Below are 17,813 nucleotides of genomic sequence, written 5' to 3'. Positions count from 1 at the left end.
GCTGGTGCCCGACTGCCACAAGTGGAACAAACATTTGAAACAAAGGGGTTATAGGAACAATCACTTTCAGTGTTTTATGCCACTTCAAGTAAACTTATCATAAAGTTACCATATCATTTTTGCAGTATGATCAATCTGATAGAATACATTTGGATTGTAGCCACAAAAAGGTAATGACACCAATGTTATCTATTGGAATTGTTTAGTACTGTTATACTGTTAAAAGTGTTTATACTACCGTATTTTCCGCACCATAAGGCGCCCTGGGTTATAAGCCGCGCCTTCAATGAACGGCATATTTCAAAACTTTGTCCACCTATAAGCCGCCCCGTGTTGTAAGCCGCATCTAACTGCGCTAAAGGAATGTCAAAAAAACAGTCAAATAGGTCAGTCAAACTTTAATAATATATTAAAACCAGCGTGATGTGGGCGCGCATGGAATCGTATATCAACATGGACGGAGCTGCGTGAAAAAAGCCACCCGGCCTCTTCGCGTAAACTTAAACTTACCTTAACCACTCGCTCATCTTTTCTTCATCCATCCCTTCGAGTTAGCTTTTATGATGACGCCGGTTGGAAAGGTCTCTTTTGGCAAGGTCTTCCTTTTGAATATCACCATGGGTGGAAGTTTCTGGCCATTAGCATGGCAAGCTAGAACCACAGTGAAGGATGACTTCTCATTCCCTGTGGTGCGAATATTCACCGTACGTGCTCCCGTTGTATCCACAGTGCGGTTCACAGGAATATCAGTTGCTGTGAAATAGTAATCCGTGTGCGGATGGAGAGATTGCGTCTTTTCATGAACCGGATCCCTGTCGCTTAGTAGGAGCCATTTTGTGGTGTTTACAGATGTAAACACACAAAGGAAATGAAACGTACGGTAATATCCGCGCGCTTTTTCTTCTTCTACGCGGGCGGGTGGTTGCTTACAGTAGAAGAAGAAGCGCTTCCTGTTCTATGGGGGCGGGTGCTTACCTTGGCGGTTGCTTGCGTAGAAGAAGAAGCGCTTCCTGTTCTACCGGGAAAAAAGATGGCGGCTGTTTACCGTAGTTACGAGACCGAAACTTTATGAAAATGAATCTTAATATTAATCCATTTATAAAGCGCACCGGGTTATAAGGCGCACTGTCAGCTTTTGAGAAAATTTGTGGTTTTTAGGTGCGCCTTATAGTGCGGAAAATACGGTATTTATGCTTTCAAGTCCAAGTTGAAGAAATCTTGTTAAATGTTGACAGCATAACTACCAAAATACAGAAGTATGTCCTTAATATTTTTGCAGTGCTATTTCTGTTGAAAAGTTCAAATGATTACATTAGAGATGTGATGTGCCACTTTTCAAGTGTCTGATGGCTTCAATTAATTTTCATGAATTTTTCATATTTTGAATTCTTTTGAAAGGCTTACAAAAAAACTACATTTGAATTGTAATTCCATGCTATTGACAGGACTATTAATTTTAATGAAGTTAGCTTACCATGTTTACAGTATGATAATTGTGATAGAAATGTGAATTTTAGGCACAGAATTTTTTTTACAATTGAACAAGGCAGTAGATTATACAAGCTTGGACAGAAAGTTAATAATGACACCAATTTTTTTTTTTAATGGAATTGTTTAGTACTGTTTTACCATTTGTTTACTGTAAAAAGTGTTTATACTTTCAATGAACAAATTGAAGTCTTGTGAAAGGTTGACAGGATAACTGGCATTAACTGTCAAAATAATTTCAAACTATTGAAGTTAGCTTACAGAATAAACATGTCAATCAACCCATATGATTTTTGCTGTAATATTTTTGTTTTGAAAAGTCACTGTGACTGATAGAAAAGTGATGGTTTTAGCAACATTTTAACCTGTCTGAATGCAATCAATCATTTTGCGTCGGGGGGCGAAGCCTGAACCCCCCACCAGGACATTGTCCTGGACCTACCGGGGCCTGCGGCCCTTGGACCCTGGCTACTAGGTTTTTCTGATTTCAAAAGTTGGCAGGTATGGTCTCCCATTACCGACTCAAATCATTTGCCCCCAACTAGCGTGGAATAAAGCCTAGACTGAGATCCATCTTGTACAACAATATGTTTGTGTAGACATTGTGTGTGTTAAAGCCACGCCAGTAAAGGGAAGAGCTGCTGTTTTAGTCAACATAGAGAGCCCTTTCCTCCCTGCTTGGCTGCAGCCCTCACCCTTTTTCAACTTGCAACTACGTTTGCATGTGTTACTCAGGCATGTTCTTCTACAGCAAAATCTTTTTTTTTAATTCTTATTTGCTCCCGTTACTTGAAACTCACAATAACCAGCCGGCATTTGCTGCGTTGAAATTGAGAGCGTGCATGAACCTGCGCCAAAGAATATGACCTAACCAAATTGTGGTATACATGAAGTCATTCTAATTGCATGTAACTCTCTTGCTCTGTCTCTCCCCTCTCCTATTCTCCCACTCTTTCCCCACTTCCTCCTTCTCCACATCTGGCTGCTTCCTCATTTCTTCCGGCTGTTTTTATACTGCCTCCTCCCCCCTTTTGCTTGAACCCCTTCCCTTATTACTGCAGGGTGAGATTCTGGTAAGTACCTACTGTTATAATACACACCTTACCAAGGCAAGGCAGCAGAGGTAAGGCTAAGCAGCGGAGCTGAAGCAGTCAGTCCGGGAGACAAACTACCATGTGATGAGACACCATACTCAGTTGTACCCCTCTGCAGCTGGGTGTGCTTGGAGAGGTCCATGAAGAGCAGGTAGAGTCTCGGGGGTTGAACACAATGCCGTGCAGTTACCACTAATTTGGAACTGCATGTGCATTCACTTTTTAATTTTTCTAACAAGACATTAATTGTCTATAATTATGACACACCAAGCTTCCATTGTATTGTTCCCCTGTCGACCGTAGACGGCATCAGTTCTCATTGTTCCTTAGGCTCTGGCCTCTGCTGCTGCCTGGTGCACCGTCGTAACTCAAAGCCTCACGACAAGTCACCCCAGACCCAATTGTGGGAGTCAGTGGTGATTCAATCAACAATAAAGATTCATCCTGTCATCAACCGTGCATGCCAACCTAACTGAAACCATACTTGCCAACCCTCCCGAATTTTCCGGGAGACTCACGAATTTCAGTCAATCTCCCGGGACAACCATTCTCCCGAAAATCTCCCGATTTCCAGCCGGACAACTATATTGGGGGCGTGCCTTAAAGGCACTGCCTTTAGCGTCGTCTCTCACCTGAAAAAGAGACTATTACATACCTGCCAACTACTCCGGTTTTCCCGTAATTAGTACGGTTTTCATCAACCTATTCCGGGTTACGGTTGCAGTGATAAAAAATACGGTTTTTCATTAATTAAAAAAAAATTTAATTCAATTATTTTACCAAACCCCCAAAATGCTATCAATTTTTTTTAAAGGACGTGCAATGCTCCTTTGAAATATCATTAAAAAAACAAAATTTTTTTATTTTCAAATAACCAGTTTAATGACATTTGCAAATTATTTCGTTAAATGAGTTAGGTCAGGAAAAAAAGGTCGTTTTCATACATAAAAATTACTTTAAAAAAAAATAAATCTAATAACCAGTTTAACTACATTTATAAATTATTTCGTTACATGCGTTAAATCAAAATAAAATGTCGCTTTCATACATTAAAAAAAACATTTTTGATTTTTTTTTTTTTTTTTTTTTTTAATAACTAGTTTAACATTTACGCATTATTTTCGTAAAATGTCGCGTTCAAACATGAAATACCAAGATGATCACCCCAAAAAAAATCAAAAAACAAGTGCATGTACTTGAGTAAAAAACTATTTAAGATTAAATGAGTTCGTCTTCTGCACAAACATTTGTTTTGACAGCTTCATTCTAAAAAATGGAGGCAGAATTAACGAACAATCTCCCAGGCCTGGTAAAAAAGGAATTATTACCGAAATAATAATAATAATAATAATAATCATAATAATAATAATAAATAGATTTTGAAGGAAGGTGACCGGTTTTTACTAAAATGTTGTTTTGAAGGGGGAATAGCAAACTTCCTGTTGATTTTTGCTGGGGGTTGTCAATTTATGAAATGTAGGTCTAAGTGAGACCTACATTGAGGTTTTTGTTTCATGTCTCTCTAAGTTTTATTCACGAAATCGCGTAACAACAATGACAATCGACACTGCTTCCCGTAACTTCCTATCGAGCCATTCCGAATGCCATGCGCGAGGCTATTTATAGCACCGCTGCCAAGCACGAGGCACCAGTTGCCATTGTTTCCAAACGAGCGAACGATCACGGAATCAGCCGGAGAAAAATCGCAAACGAGTCTTAAACCGAAAAGAAAACTGCAGTCATTCCGTGAAGAATATTCAAAAGCCTATCCGGGAATAATTATCCGTTCCAAAAAGGGTGAAAACTACGCGAATTGCACCTTGTGCAGACAAGAAAAATGTCATTCAATTATTTTACCAAACCCCCAAAATGCTATCAATTTGTTTTAAAGGACGTGCAATGCTCCTTTGAAATATCATTAAAAAAACAACATTTTTTTATTTTCAAATAACCAGTTTAATGACATTTGCAAATTATTTCGTTAAATGTGTTAGGTCAGGAAAAAAAGGTAGTTTTCATACATAAAAATTACTTTAACAAAAAAAATCTAATAACCAGTTTAACTACATTTATAAATTATTTCGTTAAATGTGTTAAATCAAAATAAAATGTCGCTTTCATACATTAAAAAAAACATTTTTTTTTTTTTTTTTTTAAATAACTAGTTTAACATTTACGCATTATTTTCGTAAAATGTCGCGTTCAAACATGAAATACCAAGATGATCACCCAAAAAAAAAAATCAAAAAACAAGTGCATGTACTTGAGTAAAAAACTATTTAAGATTAAATGAGTTCGTCTTCTGCACAAACATTTGTTTTGACAGCTTCATTCTAAAAAATGGAAGCAGAATTAACGAACAATCTCCCAGGCCTGGTAAAAAAGGAATTATTACCGAAATAATAATAATAATAATAATAATAATCATAATAATAATAATAAATAGATTTTGAAGGAAGGTGACCGGTTTTTACTAAAATGTTGTTTTGAAGGGGGAATAGCAAACTTCCTGTTGATTTTTGCTGGGGGTTGTCAATTTATGAAATGTAGGTCTAAGTGAGACCTACATTGAGGTTTTTGTTTCATGTCTCTCTAAGTTTTATTCACGAAATCGCGTAACAACAATGACAATCGACACTGCTTCCCGTAACTTCCTATCGAGCCATTCCGAATGCCATGCGCGAGGCTATTTATAGCACCGCTGCCAAGCACGAGGCCATTGTTTCCAAACGAGCGAACGATCATGGAATCAGCCGGAGAAAAATCGCATACGAGTCTTAAACCGAAAAGAAAACTGCAGTCATTCCGTGAAGAATGTTCAAAAGCCTATCCGGGAATAATTATCCGTTCCAAAAAGGGTGAAAACTACGCGAATTGCACCTTGTGCAGACAAGATTTTTCGATCGGACACGGAGGAATTAGCGATGTAAAAGACCACGTTGGGACAAAAGAACACAAGTCTAATGCCGTTGCTAGCGATACAAGTGGAAAACTTTCAACGTTTTTCGGATTTTAGCCACAAAAAGGTAATGACACCAATGTTATCTATTGGAATTGTTTAGTACTGTTATACTGTTAAAAGTGTTTATACTATTTATGCACAGTACAGTACATATTCCGTACAATTGACCACTAAATGGTAACACCCCAATAAGTTTTTCAACTTGTTTAAGCAGGCATGTGATTTTTCCGTCTAAAGTCGGAATTCCGTCTTTTTTAATCTAGGGGGGGAAAAAAATAATTATCTCCCGGTTTTTTTTCCGACCCTAAATCAAGATTCGAGACGTAGTTTATATTACGCCGTAGTTGATTGGTCGATATGTTCCTTGTGACCAATCAGGACATCTGTTATGAATGATGACGTTAATAACGTCATCATTCATAATGGTGATTATCGCCATTTTCCATATGTAAACGCATACCTGCCAACTACTCCGGTTTTCCTGTAATTAGTACGGTTTTCATCAACCTATTCCGGGTTACGGTTGCAGTGATAAAAAAATACGGTTTTTCATTAATTTAAAAAAAAAAAGGGTGAAAAATCGCAAACGAGTCTTAAACCGAAAAGAAAACTGCAGTCATTCCGTAAAGAATATTCAAAAGCCTATCCGGGAATAATTATCCGTTCCAAAAAGGGTGAAAACTAGGCGAATTGCACCTTGTGCAGACAAGATTTTTCGATCGGACACGGAGGAATTAGCGATGTAAAAGACCACGTTGGGACAAAAAAACACAAGTCTAATGCCGTTGCTAGCGATACAAGTGGAAAACTTTCAACGTTTTTCGTCGCCCAAACAGATTCTTTGGATGTGATAAATGCCAAAGTTTTATTTACGGAGGCAATAATTGAGCATGGACTTCCAATCGCACTGGCTGATCACATGGGACAGTTATTTCGGAAAATGTTTCCCGACTCGAAAATCGCCAAAAAATATGGATGTGGTCGAACCAAAACATCAAACATTATTCAGTGTCCTGGAACAGAATCCTCAAAAAGTATCGCCGATGTCATGAAGACGGAACCATTTAGCATGTCGACTGACGGCAGCACCGATTATGACGATGTAAAACTGTACCCCATTTGTGTTCGATATTTCGATGACGACATTGGAAAAGTATTGTCAGTACTTCTGTCTTTGAGGGAATGCAATACGGCTTCCACAGGCGAAAACATTGACAAAATACTCGCGGAAGAAATAGACTCAAACGAAATTCCTTGGCAGAATTTGGTTTGCTTTGCTGCCGATAATGCTGCAGTGATGATGGGATCTAAAAAAGGGTGTTGCAGCTTTTGTTACGGAAATGTCTCATTTGAAATGTTTCATTTCAAATCCATTGTGGTGTTGTACAGAGCTGGAATACTGAAAATTGTGTCAATGTCCAAATATTTATGGACCTAACTGTATATATATATATATATATAAGAAATACTTTAATTTCATTGAATTCTAGCTATAAATATACTCCCCCCCCCCCCCCCCCCCCGACCCCTCCCAATCTCCTGAATTCGGAGGTCTCAAGGTTGGCAAGTATGACTGAAACAGTCAATTAACCACCTTCAAGTTCACTTTGTAATTAACTCCAAACATTTCTTTGACTTTTAACCATATAACACAAAGCTGATTGATTAACCTGGCGGGCCCTCGTTACGCAATTACGTTCTATCTTTCCCCCCTGTGTCGCTGTTCTGTATAATCAGCACGACATGGAATGGGAGAACAATTTTCCAACATTTTGGGGGTAGCGTCAGAGCTGTAACAGAGGTGTGACCGTGCTGATAGGTGTCCAACCATCACATCATTTCATGCTGCTGGGAGAAAAGTCAAGTTAAAGTAGAAATGGACATCGGGGGCGGTACCACTGGATTGGCAGACCGGGGTGGTGGTTCCTCTCTTTAAGAAGGGGAACCGGAGGGTGTGTTCTAACTATCGTGGGATCACACTCCTCAGCCTTCCCGGTAAGGTCTATTCAGGTGTACTGGAGAGGAGGCTACGCCGGATAGTCGAACCTCGGATTCAGGAGGAACAGTGTGGTTTTCGTCCTGGTCGTGGAACTGTGGACCAGCTCTATACTCTCGGCAGGGTCCTTGAGGGTGCATGGGAGTTTGCCCAACCAGTCTACATGTGTTTTGTGGACTTGGAGAAGGCATTCGACCGTGTCCCTCGGGAAGTCCTGTGGGGAGTGCTCAGAGAGTATGGGGTAACGGACTGTCTGATTGTGGCAGTCCGCTCCCTGTATGATCAGTGCCAGAGCTTGGTCCGCATTGCCGGTAGTAAGTCGGATACGTTTCCAGTGAGGGTTGGACTCCGCCAAGGCTGCCCTTTGTCACCCATTCTGTTCATAACTTTTATGGACATAATTTGTAGGCGCAGTCAAGGCGTTGAGGGGATCTGGTTTGGTGGCTGCAGGATTAGGTCTCTGCTTTTTGCAGATGATGTGGTCCTGATGGCTTCATCTGGCCAGGATCTTCAGCTCTCACTGGATCGGTTCGCAGCCGAGTGTGAAGCGACTGGGATGAGAATCAGCACCTCCAAGTCCGAGTCCATGGTTCTCGCCCGGAAAAGGGTGGAGTGCCATCTCCGGGTTGGGGAGGAGATCTTGCCCCAAGTGGAGGAGTTCAAGTACCTCGGAGTCTTGTTCACGAGTGAGGGAAGAGTGGATCGTGAGATCGACAGGCGGATCCGTGCGGCGTCTTCAGTAATGCGGACGCTGTATCGATCCGTTGTGGTGAAGAAGGAGCTGAGCCGGAAGGCAAAGCTCTCAATTTACCGGTCGATCTATGTTCCCATCCTCACCTATGGTCATGAGCTTTGGGTTATGACCGAAAGGACAAGATCACGGGTACAAGCGGCCGAAATGAGTTTCCTCCGCCGGGTGGCGGGGCTCTCCCTTAGAGATAGGGTGAGAAGCTCTGCCATCCGGGGGGAGCTCAAAGTAAAGCCGCTGCTCCTCCACATCGAGAGGAGCCAGATGAGGTGGTTCGGGCATCTGGCCAGGATCTTCAGCTCTCACTGGATCGGTTCGCAGCCGAGTGTGAAGCGACTGGGATGAGAATCAGCACCTCCAAGTCCGAGTCCATGGTTCTCGCCCGGAAAAGGGTGGAGCGCCTTCTCCGGGTTGGGGAGGAGATCTTGCCCCAAGTGGAGGAGTTCAAGTACCTCGGAGTCTTGTTCACGAGTGAGGGAAGAGTGGATCGTGAGATCGACAGGAGGATCGGTGCGGCGTCTTCAGTAATGCGGACGCTGTATCGATCCGTTGTGGTGAAGAAGGAGCTGAGCCGGAAGGCAAAGCTCTCAATTTACCGGTCGATCTACGTTCCCATCCTCACCTATGGTCATGAGCTTTGGGTCATGACCGAAAGGACAAGATCACGGGTACAAGCGGCCGAAATGAGTTTCCTCCGCCGGGTGGCGGGGCTCTCCCTTAGAGATAGGGTGAGAAGCTCTGCCATCCGGGAGGAGCTCAAAGTAAAGCCGCTGCTCCTCCACATGGAGAGGAGCCAGGTGAGGTGGTTCGGGCATCTGGCCAGGATCTTCAGCTCTCACTGGATCGGTTCGCAGCCGAGTGTGAAGCGACTGGGATGAGAATCAGCACCTCCAAGTCCGAGTCCATGGTTCTCGCCCGGAAAAGGGTGGAGCACCATCTCCGGGTTGGGGAGGAGATCTTGCCCCAAGTGGAGGAGTTCAAGTACCTCGGAGTCTTGTTCACGAGTGAGGGAAGAGTGGATCGTGAGATCGACAGGCGGATCGGTGCGGCGTCTTCAGTAATGCGGATGCTGTATCGATCCGTTGTGGTGAAGAAGGAGCTGAGCCGGAAGGCAAAGCTCTCAATTTACCGGTCGATCTACGTTCCCATCCTCACCTATGGTCATGAGCTTTGGGTTATGACCGAAAGGACAAGATCACGGGTACAAGCGGCCGAAATGAGTTTCCTCCGCCGGGTGGCGGGGCTCTCCCTTAGAGATAGGGTGAGAAGCTCTGCCATCCGGGAGGAGCTCAAAGTAAAGCCGCTGCTCCTCCACATGGAGAGGAGCCAGATGAGGTGGTTCGGGCATCTGGCCAGGATCTTCAGCTCTCACTGGATCGGTTCGCAGCCGAGTGTGAAGCGACTGGGATGAGAATCAGCACCTCCAAGTCCGAGTCCATGGTTCTCGCCCGGAAAAGGGTGGAGTGCCATCTCCGGGTTGGGGAGGAGATCTTGCCCCAAGTGGAGGAGTTCAAGTACCTCGGAGTCTTGTTCACGAGTGAGGGAAGAGTGGATCGTGAGATCGACAGGAGGATCGGTGCGGCGTCTTCAGTAATGCGGACGCTGTATCGATCCGTTGTGGTGAAGAAGGAGCTGAGCCGGAAGGCAAAGCTCTCAATTTACCGGTCGATCTACGTTCCCATCCTCACCTATGGTCATGAGCTTTGGGTTATGACCGAAAGGACAAGATCACGGGTACAAGCGGCCGAAATGAGTTTCCTCCGCCGGGTGGCGGGGCTCTCCCTTAGAGATAGGGTGAGAAGCTCTGTCATCCGGGGGGAGCTCAAAGTAAAGCCGCTGCTCCTCCACATGGAGAGGAGCCAGATGAGGTGGTTCGGGCATCTGGTCAGGATGCCACCCGAACGCCTCCCTAGGGAGGTGTTTAGGGCACGTCCGACCGGTAGGAGGCCGCGGGGAAGACCCAGGACACGTTGGGAAGACTATGTCTCCCGGCTGGCCTGGGAACGCCTCGGGATCCCCCGGGAGGAGCTGGACGAAGTGGCTGGGGAGAGGGAAGTCTGGGCTTCCCTGCTTAGGCTGCTGCCCCTGCGACCCGACCTCGGATAAGCGGAAGAAGATGGATGGATGGATGGATGAAAGTAGAAATGATTGTCACACACACACACACTAGGTGTGGTGGAATTTTTCCTCCGAATTTGACCCACCCCCTTGTTCACCCCCTGGGAGGGGAGGGGAGCAATGAGCAGCAGCGGTGGCCACGCCCGGGGAATCATTTTTGGGGATTTAACCCCTCAATTCCAACCCTTGATGCTGAGTGCCAAGCAGGGAGGTAATTGGTCCCATTTTTATAGTCTTTGGTATGACTTTGAACTCACGACCTACCCATGTCAGGGCGGACACTCTGACCACTAGGCCACTGAGTAGGTAGTAAGCACACATTGTGAAGGCGCCTCTTTGCATGCAAATAGATGAACTTCTGTTACGGCTCTGACGCTGCAATTTTGCGGGATATTTATAAATGAGGTTCATTTTTTTTTTACCAGCTTGATTCTAAATCTTGCAGTCCCTTATTGTCAGCCGAGTGCAAGCAAACGGCACACACACACTTCTCATATGTGTCTTTTTCCTGGGCTCCCGCAGAGAAACCTTTCTGAAAAAAAGTTATTTGAGCTTTTAATGTTCCCCGCTTTCCATTCCATGTTCATGTTGGTGCCTACAAACTATATGAGCATTTTTTTCCTCATAAGGATGAAGAGGGAGGAAGCAAGAGAAGATTATTTGTTTAAATAAGTCTGATCTTATCTCCCTCTTTATCCATTTAGTGAACAAAATGAACTATTGCATATTCATACCTGCCAACTACTCCGGTTTTCCCGTAATTAGTACGGTTTTCATCAACCTATTCCGGGTTACGGTTGCAGTGATAAAAAATACGGTTTTTCACGAATTAAAAAAACATTATTTTTTTTAAGTTTTATTCACGAAATCGCGTAACAACAATGACAATCGACACTGCTTCCCGTAACTTCCTATCGAGCCATTCCGAATGCCATGCGCGAGGCTATTTATAGCACCGCTGCCAAGCACGAGGCACCAGTTGCCATTGTTTCCAAACGAGCGAACGATCACAGAATCAGCCGGAGAAAAATCGCAAACGAGTCTTAAACCGAAAAGAAAACTGCAGTCATTCCGTGAAGAATATTCAAAAGCCTATCCGGGAATAATTATCCGTTCCAAAAAGGGTGAAAACTACGCGAATGTGCAGACAAGATTTTTCGATCGGACACGGAGGAATTAGCGATGTAAAAGACCACATTGGGACAAAAAAACACAAGTCTAATGCCGTTGCTAGCGATACAAGTGGAAAACTTTCAACGTTTTTCGTCGCCCAAACAGATTCTTTGGATGTGATAAATGCCGAAGTTTTATTTACGGAGGCAATAATTGAGCAAACAAAAAGGTAATGACACCAATGTTATCTATTGGAATTGTTTAGTACTGTTATACTGTTAAAAGTGTTTATACTATTTATGCTTTCAAGTCCAAGTTGAAGAAATCTTGTTAAATGTTGACAGCATGACTACCAAAATACAGAAGTATGTCCTTAATATTTTTGCAGTGCTATTTCTGTTGAAAAGTTCAAATGATTACATTAGAGATGTGATGTGCCACTTTTCAAGTGTCTGATGGCTTCAATTAATTTTCATTCATTTTTCATATTTTGAATTCTTTTGAAAGGCTTACAAAAAAAACGACATTTTAATTGTAATTCCATGCTATTGACAGGACTATTAATTTTAATGAAGTTAGCTTACCATGTTTACAGTATGATAATTGTGATAGAAATGTGAATTTTAGGCACCGAATATTTTTTTTACAATTGAACAAGGCAGTAGATTATACAAGCTTGGACAGAAAGTTAATAATGACACCAATTTTTTTTTTTATGGAATTGTTTAGTACTGTTTTACCATTTGTTTACTGTAAAAAGTGTTTATACTTTCAATTAACAAATTGAAGTCTTGTGAAAGGTTGACAGGATAACTGGCATTAACTGTCAAAATAATTTCAAACTATTGAAGTTAGCTTACAGAATAAACATGTCAATCAACCCATATGATTTTTGCTGTAATATTTTTGTTTTGAAAAGTCACTGTGACTGATAGAAAAGTGATGGTTTTAGCAACATTTTAACCTGTCTGAATGCTAATAATCATTTTGCGTCGGGGGCGAACCTGAACCCCCCACCAGGACTTTGTCCTGGACCTACTGGGGCCTACGGCCCCTGGACCCTGGCTACTAGGTTTTTCTGATTTCAAAGTTGGCAAGTAAGCATTATCATAATAATTAAAATGTATACATAATCAATTTCAGCGTATCTGCGGGGTCTTAAAATGTCTTAAAAGGCCTTACATCCAACAATTTGAATTCATGGCCATAAAATGTCTAAAATTGTACTAAAATATCATAAAAGGTATTAAATACAGTTTTGAAGGGTCTTAAAAGTCTGTTAATGTTTTATTTAAAACATGCAAAAACTTCAGTCTTGCTTTGAAATGTTTGGATTTTTTTTTCGGATGCTATAACGTAACTACAAAACGGAACTAAACTAGGCTACCTCTGCTGCCCGCTCAGAATTTATCGCGCACCACCAGCTAGGAGGGTCATGTGGGTTAAGTGGCACCAAATGCCAAAGGAGATCAATATGAGGTGATATCATACTATTACATACACATACCTGCCAACTACTCCGGTTTTCCCGTAATTAGTACGGTTTTCATCAACCTATTCCGGGTTACGGTTGCAGTGATAAAAAATACGGTTTTTCATTAATTAAAAAAAACAATTTTTTTTAAACGTTTTATTCACGAAATCGCGTAACAACAATGACAATCGACACTGCTTCCCGTAACTTCCTATCGAGCCATTCCGAATGCCATGCGGGAGGCTATTTATAGCACCGCTGCCAAGCACGAGGCACCAGTTGCCATTGTTTCCAAACGAGCGAACGATCACGGAATCAGCCGGAGAAAAAAATCGCAAACGAGTCTTAAACCGAAAAGAAAACTGCAGTCATTCCGTGAAGAATATTCAAAAGCCTATCCGGGAATAATTATCCGTTCCAAAAAGGGTGAAAACTAGGCGAATTGCACCTTGTGCAGACAAGATTTTTCGATCGGACACGGAGGAATTAGCGATGTAAAAGACCACGTTGGGACAAAAAAACACAAGTCTAATGCCGTTGCTAAGTATGGATTTTAGCCACAAAAAGGTAATGACACCAATGTTATCTATTGGAATTGTTTAGTACTGTTATACTGTTAAAAGTGTTTATACTACCGTATTTTCCGCACCATAAGGCGCCCTGGGTTATAAGCCGCGCCTTCAATGAACGGCATATTTCAAAACTTTGTCCACCTATAAGCCGCCCCGTGTTATAAGCCGCATCTAACTGCGCTAAAGGAATGTCAAAAAAACAGTCAGATAGGTCAGTCAAACTTTAATAATATATTAAAACCAGCGTGATGTGGGCGCGCATGGAATCGTATATCAACATGGACAGAGCTGCGTGAAAAAAGCCACCCGGCCTCTTCGCGTAAACTTAAACTTACCTTAACCACTCGCTCATCTTTTCTTCATCCATCCATCCCTTCGAGTTAGCTTTTATGATGACGCCGGCTGGAAAGGTCTCTTTTGGCAAGGTCTTCCTTTTGAATATCACCATGGGTGGAAGTTTCTGGCCATTAGCATGGCAAGCTAGAACCACAGTGAAGGACGACTTCTCATTCCCTGTGGTGCGAATATTCACCGTACGTGCTCCCGTTGTATCCACAGTGCGGTTCACAGGAATATCAGTTGCTGTGAAATAGTAATCCGTGTGCGGATGGAGAGATTGCGTCTTTTCATGAACCGGATCCCTGTCGTTTAGTAGGAGCCATTTTGTGGTCTTTACAGATGTAAACACACAAAGGAAATGAAACGTACGGTAATATCCGCGCGCTTTTTCTTCTTCTACGCGGGCGGGTGGTTGCTTACAGTAGAAGAAGAAGCGCTTCCTGTTCTATGGGGGCGGGTGCTTACCTTGGCGGTTGCTTGCGTAGAAGAAGAAGCGCTTCCTGTTCTACCGGGAAAAAAGATGGCGGCTGTTTACTGTAGTTACGAGACCGAAACTTTATGAAAATGAATCTTAATATTAATCCATATATAAAGCGCACCGGGTTATAAGGCGCACTGTCAGCTTTTGAGAAAATTTGTGGTTTTTAGGTGCGCCTTATAGTGCGGAAAATACGGTATTTATGCTTTCAAGTCCAAGTTGAAGAAATCTTGTTAAATGTTGACAGCATAACTACCAAAATACAGAAGTATGTCCTTAATATTTTTGCAGTGCTATTTCTGTTGAAAAGTTCAAATGATTACATTAGAGATGTGATGTGCCACTTTTCAAGTGTCTGATGGCTTCAATTAATTTTCATTCATTTTTCATATTTTGAATTCTTTTGAAAGGCTTACAAAAAAAACTACATTTGAATTGTAATTCCATGCTATTGACAGGACTATTAACTTTAATGAAGTTAGCTTACCATGTTTACAGTATGATAATTGTGATAGAAATGTGAATTTTAGGCACAGAATATTTTTTACAATTGAACAAGGCAGTAGATTATACAAGCTTGGACAGAAAGTTAATAATGACACCAATTTTGTTTTTTTTATGGAATTGTTTAGTACTGTTTTACCATTTGTTTACTGTACAAAGTGTTTATACTTTCAATGAACAAATGGAAGTCTTGTGAAAGGTTGACAGGATAACTGGCATTAACTGTCAAAATAATTTCAAACTATTGAAGTTATCTTACAGAATAAACATGTCAATCAACCCATATGATTTTTGCTGTAATATTTTTGTTTTGAAAAGTCACTGTGACTGATAGAAAAGTGATGGTTTTAGCAACATTTTAACCTGTCTGAATGCTAATAATCATTTTGCGTCGGGGGGCGAACCTGAACCCCCCACCAGGACTTTGTCCTGGACCTACTGGGGCCTGCGGCCCCTGGACCCTGGCTACTAGGTTTTTCTGATTTCAACAGTTGGCAAGTAAGCATTATCATAATAATTAAAATGTATACATAATCAATTTCAGCGTATCTGCGGGGTCTTAAAATGTCTTAAAAAGCCTTACATCCAACAATTTGAATTCATGGCCATATAATGTCTAAAATTGTACTAAAATATCATAAAAGGTATTAAATACAGTTTTGAAGGGTCTTAAAAGTCTGTTAATGTTTTATTTAAAACATGCAAAAACTTCAGTCTTGCTTTGAAATGTTTGGATTTTTTTTTCGGATGCTATAACGTAACTACAAAACGGAACTAAACTAGGCTACCTCTGCTGCCCGCTCAGAATTTATCGCGCACCACCAGCTAGGAGGGTCATGTGGGTTAAGTGGCACCAAATGCCAAAGGAGATCAATATGAGGTGATATCATACTATTACATACACATACCTGCCAACTACTCCGGTTTTCCCGTAATTAGTACGGTTTTCATCAACCTATTCCGGGTTACGGTTGCAGTGATAAAAAATACGGTTTTTCATTAATTAAAAAAAAAAATTTTTTTAAACGTTTTATTCACGAAATCGCGTAACAACAATGACAATCGACACTGCTTCCCGTAACTTCCTATCGAGCCATTCCGAATGCCATGTGCGAGGCTATTTATAGCACCGCTGCCAAGCACGAGGCACCAGTTGCCATTGTTTCCAAACGAGCGAACGATCACGGAATCAGCCGGAGAAAAAAATGGCAAACGAGTCTTAAACCGAAAAGAAAACCGCAGTCATTCCGTGAAGAATATTCAAAAGCCTATCCGGGAATAATTATCCGTTCCAAAAAGGGTGAAAACTACGCGAATCGCACCTTGTGCAGACAAGATTTTTCGATCGGACACGGAGGAATTAGCGACGTAAAAGACCACGTTGGGACAAAAAAACACAAGTCTAATGCCGTTGCTAAATTTGGATTTTAGCCACAAAAAGGTAATGACACCAATGTTATCTATTGGAATTGTTTAGTACTGTTATACTGTTAAAAGTGTTTATACTACCGTATTTTCCGCACCATAAGGCGCCCTGGGTTATAAGCCGCGCCTTCAATGAACGGCATATTTCAAAACTTTGTCCACCTATAAGCCGCCCCGTGTTGTAAGCCGCATCTAACTGCGCTAAAGGAATGTCAAAAAAACAGTCAAATAGGTCAGTCAAACTTTAATAATATATTAAAACCAGCGTGATGTGGGCGCGCATGGAGTCGTATATCAACATGGACGGAGCTGCGTGAAAAAAGCCACCCGGCCTCTTCGCGTAAACTTAAACTTACCTTAACCACTCGCTCATCTTTTCTTCATCCATCCCTTCGAGTTAGCTTTTATGATGACGCCGGCTGGAAAGGTCTCTTTTGGCAAGGTCTTCCTTTTGAATATCACCATGGGTGGAAGTTTCTGGCCATTAGCATGGCAAGCTAGAACCACAGTGAAGTTTGACTTCTCATTCCCTGTGGTGCGAATATTCAGCGTACGTGCTCCCGTTGTATCCACAGTGCGGTTCACAGGAATATCAGTTGCTGTGAAATAGTAATCCGTGTGCGGATGGAGAGATTGCGTCTTTTCATGAACCGGATCCCTGTCGTTTAGTAGGAGCCATTTTGTGGTCTTTACAGATGTAAACACACAAAGGAAATGAAACGTACGGTAATATCCGCGCGCTTCTTCTTCTTCTACGCGGGCGGGTGGTTGCTTACAGTAGAAGAAGAAGCGCTTCCTGTTCTATGGGGGCGGGTGCTTACCTTGGCGGTTGCTTGCGTAGAAGAAGAAGCGCTTCCTGTTCTACCGGGAAAAAAGATGGCGGCTGTTTACCGTAGTTACGAGACCGAAACTTTATGAAAATGAATCTTAATATTTATCCATATATAAAGCGCACCGGGTTATAAGCCGCACTGTCAGCTTTTGAGAAAATGTGTGGTTTTTAGGTGCGCCTTATAGTGCGGAAAATACGGTATTTATGCTTTCAAGTCCAAGTTGAAGAAATCTTGTTAAATGTTGACAGCATAACTACCAAAATACAGAAGTATGTCCTTAATATTTTTGCAGTGCTATTTCTGTTGAAAAGTTCAAATGATTACATTAGAGATGTGATGTGCCACTTTTCAAGTGTCTGATGGCTTCAATTAATTTTCATTCATTTTTCATATTTTGAATTCTTTTGAAAGGCTTACAAAAAAACTACATTTGAATTGTAATTCCATGCTATTGACAGGACTATTAATTTTAATGAAGTTAGCTTACCATGTTTACAGTATGATAATTGTGATAGAAATGTGAATTTTAGGCACCGAATATTTTTTTTACAATTGAACAAGGCAGTAGATTATACAAGCTTGGACAGAAAGTTAATAATGACACCAATTTTTTTTTTTTAATGGAATTGTTTAGTACTGTTTTACCATTTGTTTACTGTAAAAAGTGTT

General features: G+C 41.8%; 1 protein-coding gene across 4 annotated transcripts in view; it reads left to right on the top strand.

Moving 5' to 3' along the window:
* dnm2a (dynamin 2a) overlaps positions 1 to 17,813 on the top strand; it is a 116,789-nt gene that overhangs the window by 80,097 nt on the left and 18,879 nt on the right. For 2 of the 4 annotated variants that reach the window (XM_061982095.1, XM_061982093.1), the window contains exon 14: positions 2,550 to 2,561. The exons of the other annotated variants lie outside the window; for them this stretch is intronic. In XM_061982095.1, the coding sequence (XP_061838079.1) occupies positions 2,550 to 2,561 (12 nt within the window). The remainder of the gene's footprint in view (positions 1 to 2,549; positions 2,562 to 17,813) is intronic. 4 annotated transcript variants of the gene reach the window in all.

The sequence above is a fragment of the Nerophis lumbriciformis genome, linkage group LG24 (genome assembly GCF_033978685.3).
Source record: "Nerophis lumbriciformis linkage group LG24, RoL_Nlum_v2.1, whole genome shotgun sequence".
Classification (NCBI taxonomy): Eukaryota; Metazoa; Chordata; class Actinopteri; order Syngnathiformes; family Syngnathidae; genus Nerophis; species Nerophis lumbriciformis.
Note: the sequence above shows the minus strand (reverse complement) of the source record. Positions and strands in the feature narration are given on the sequence as shown.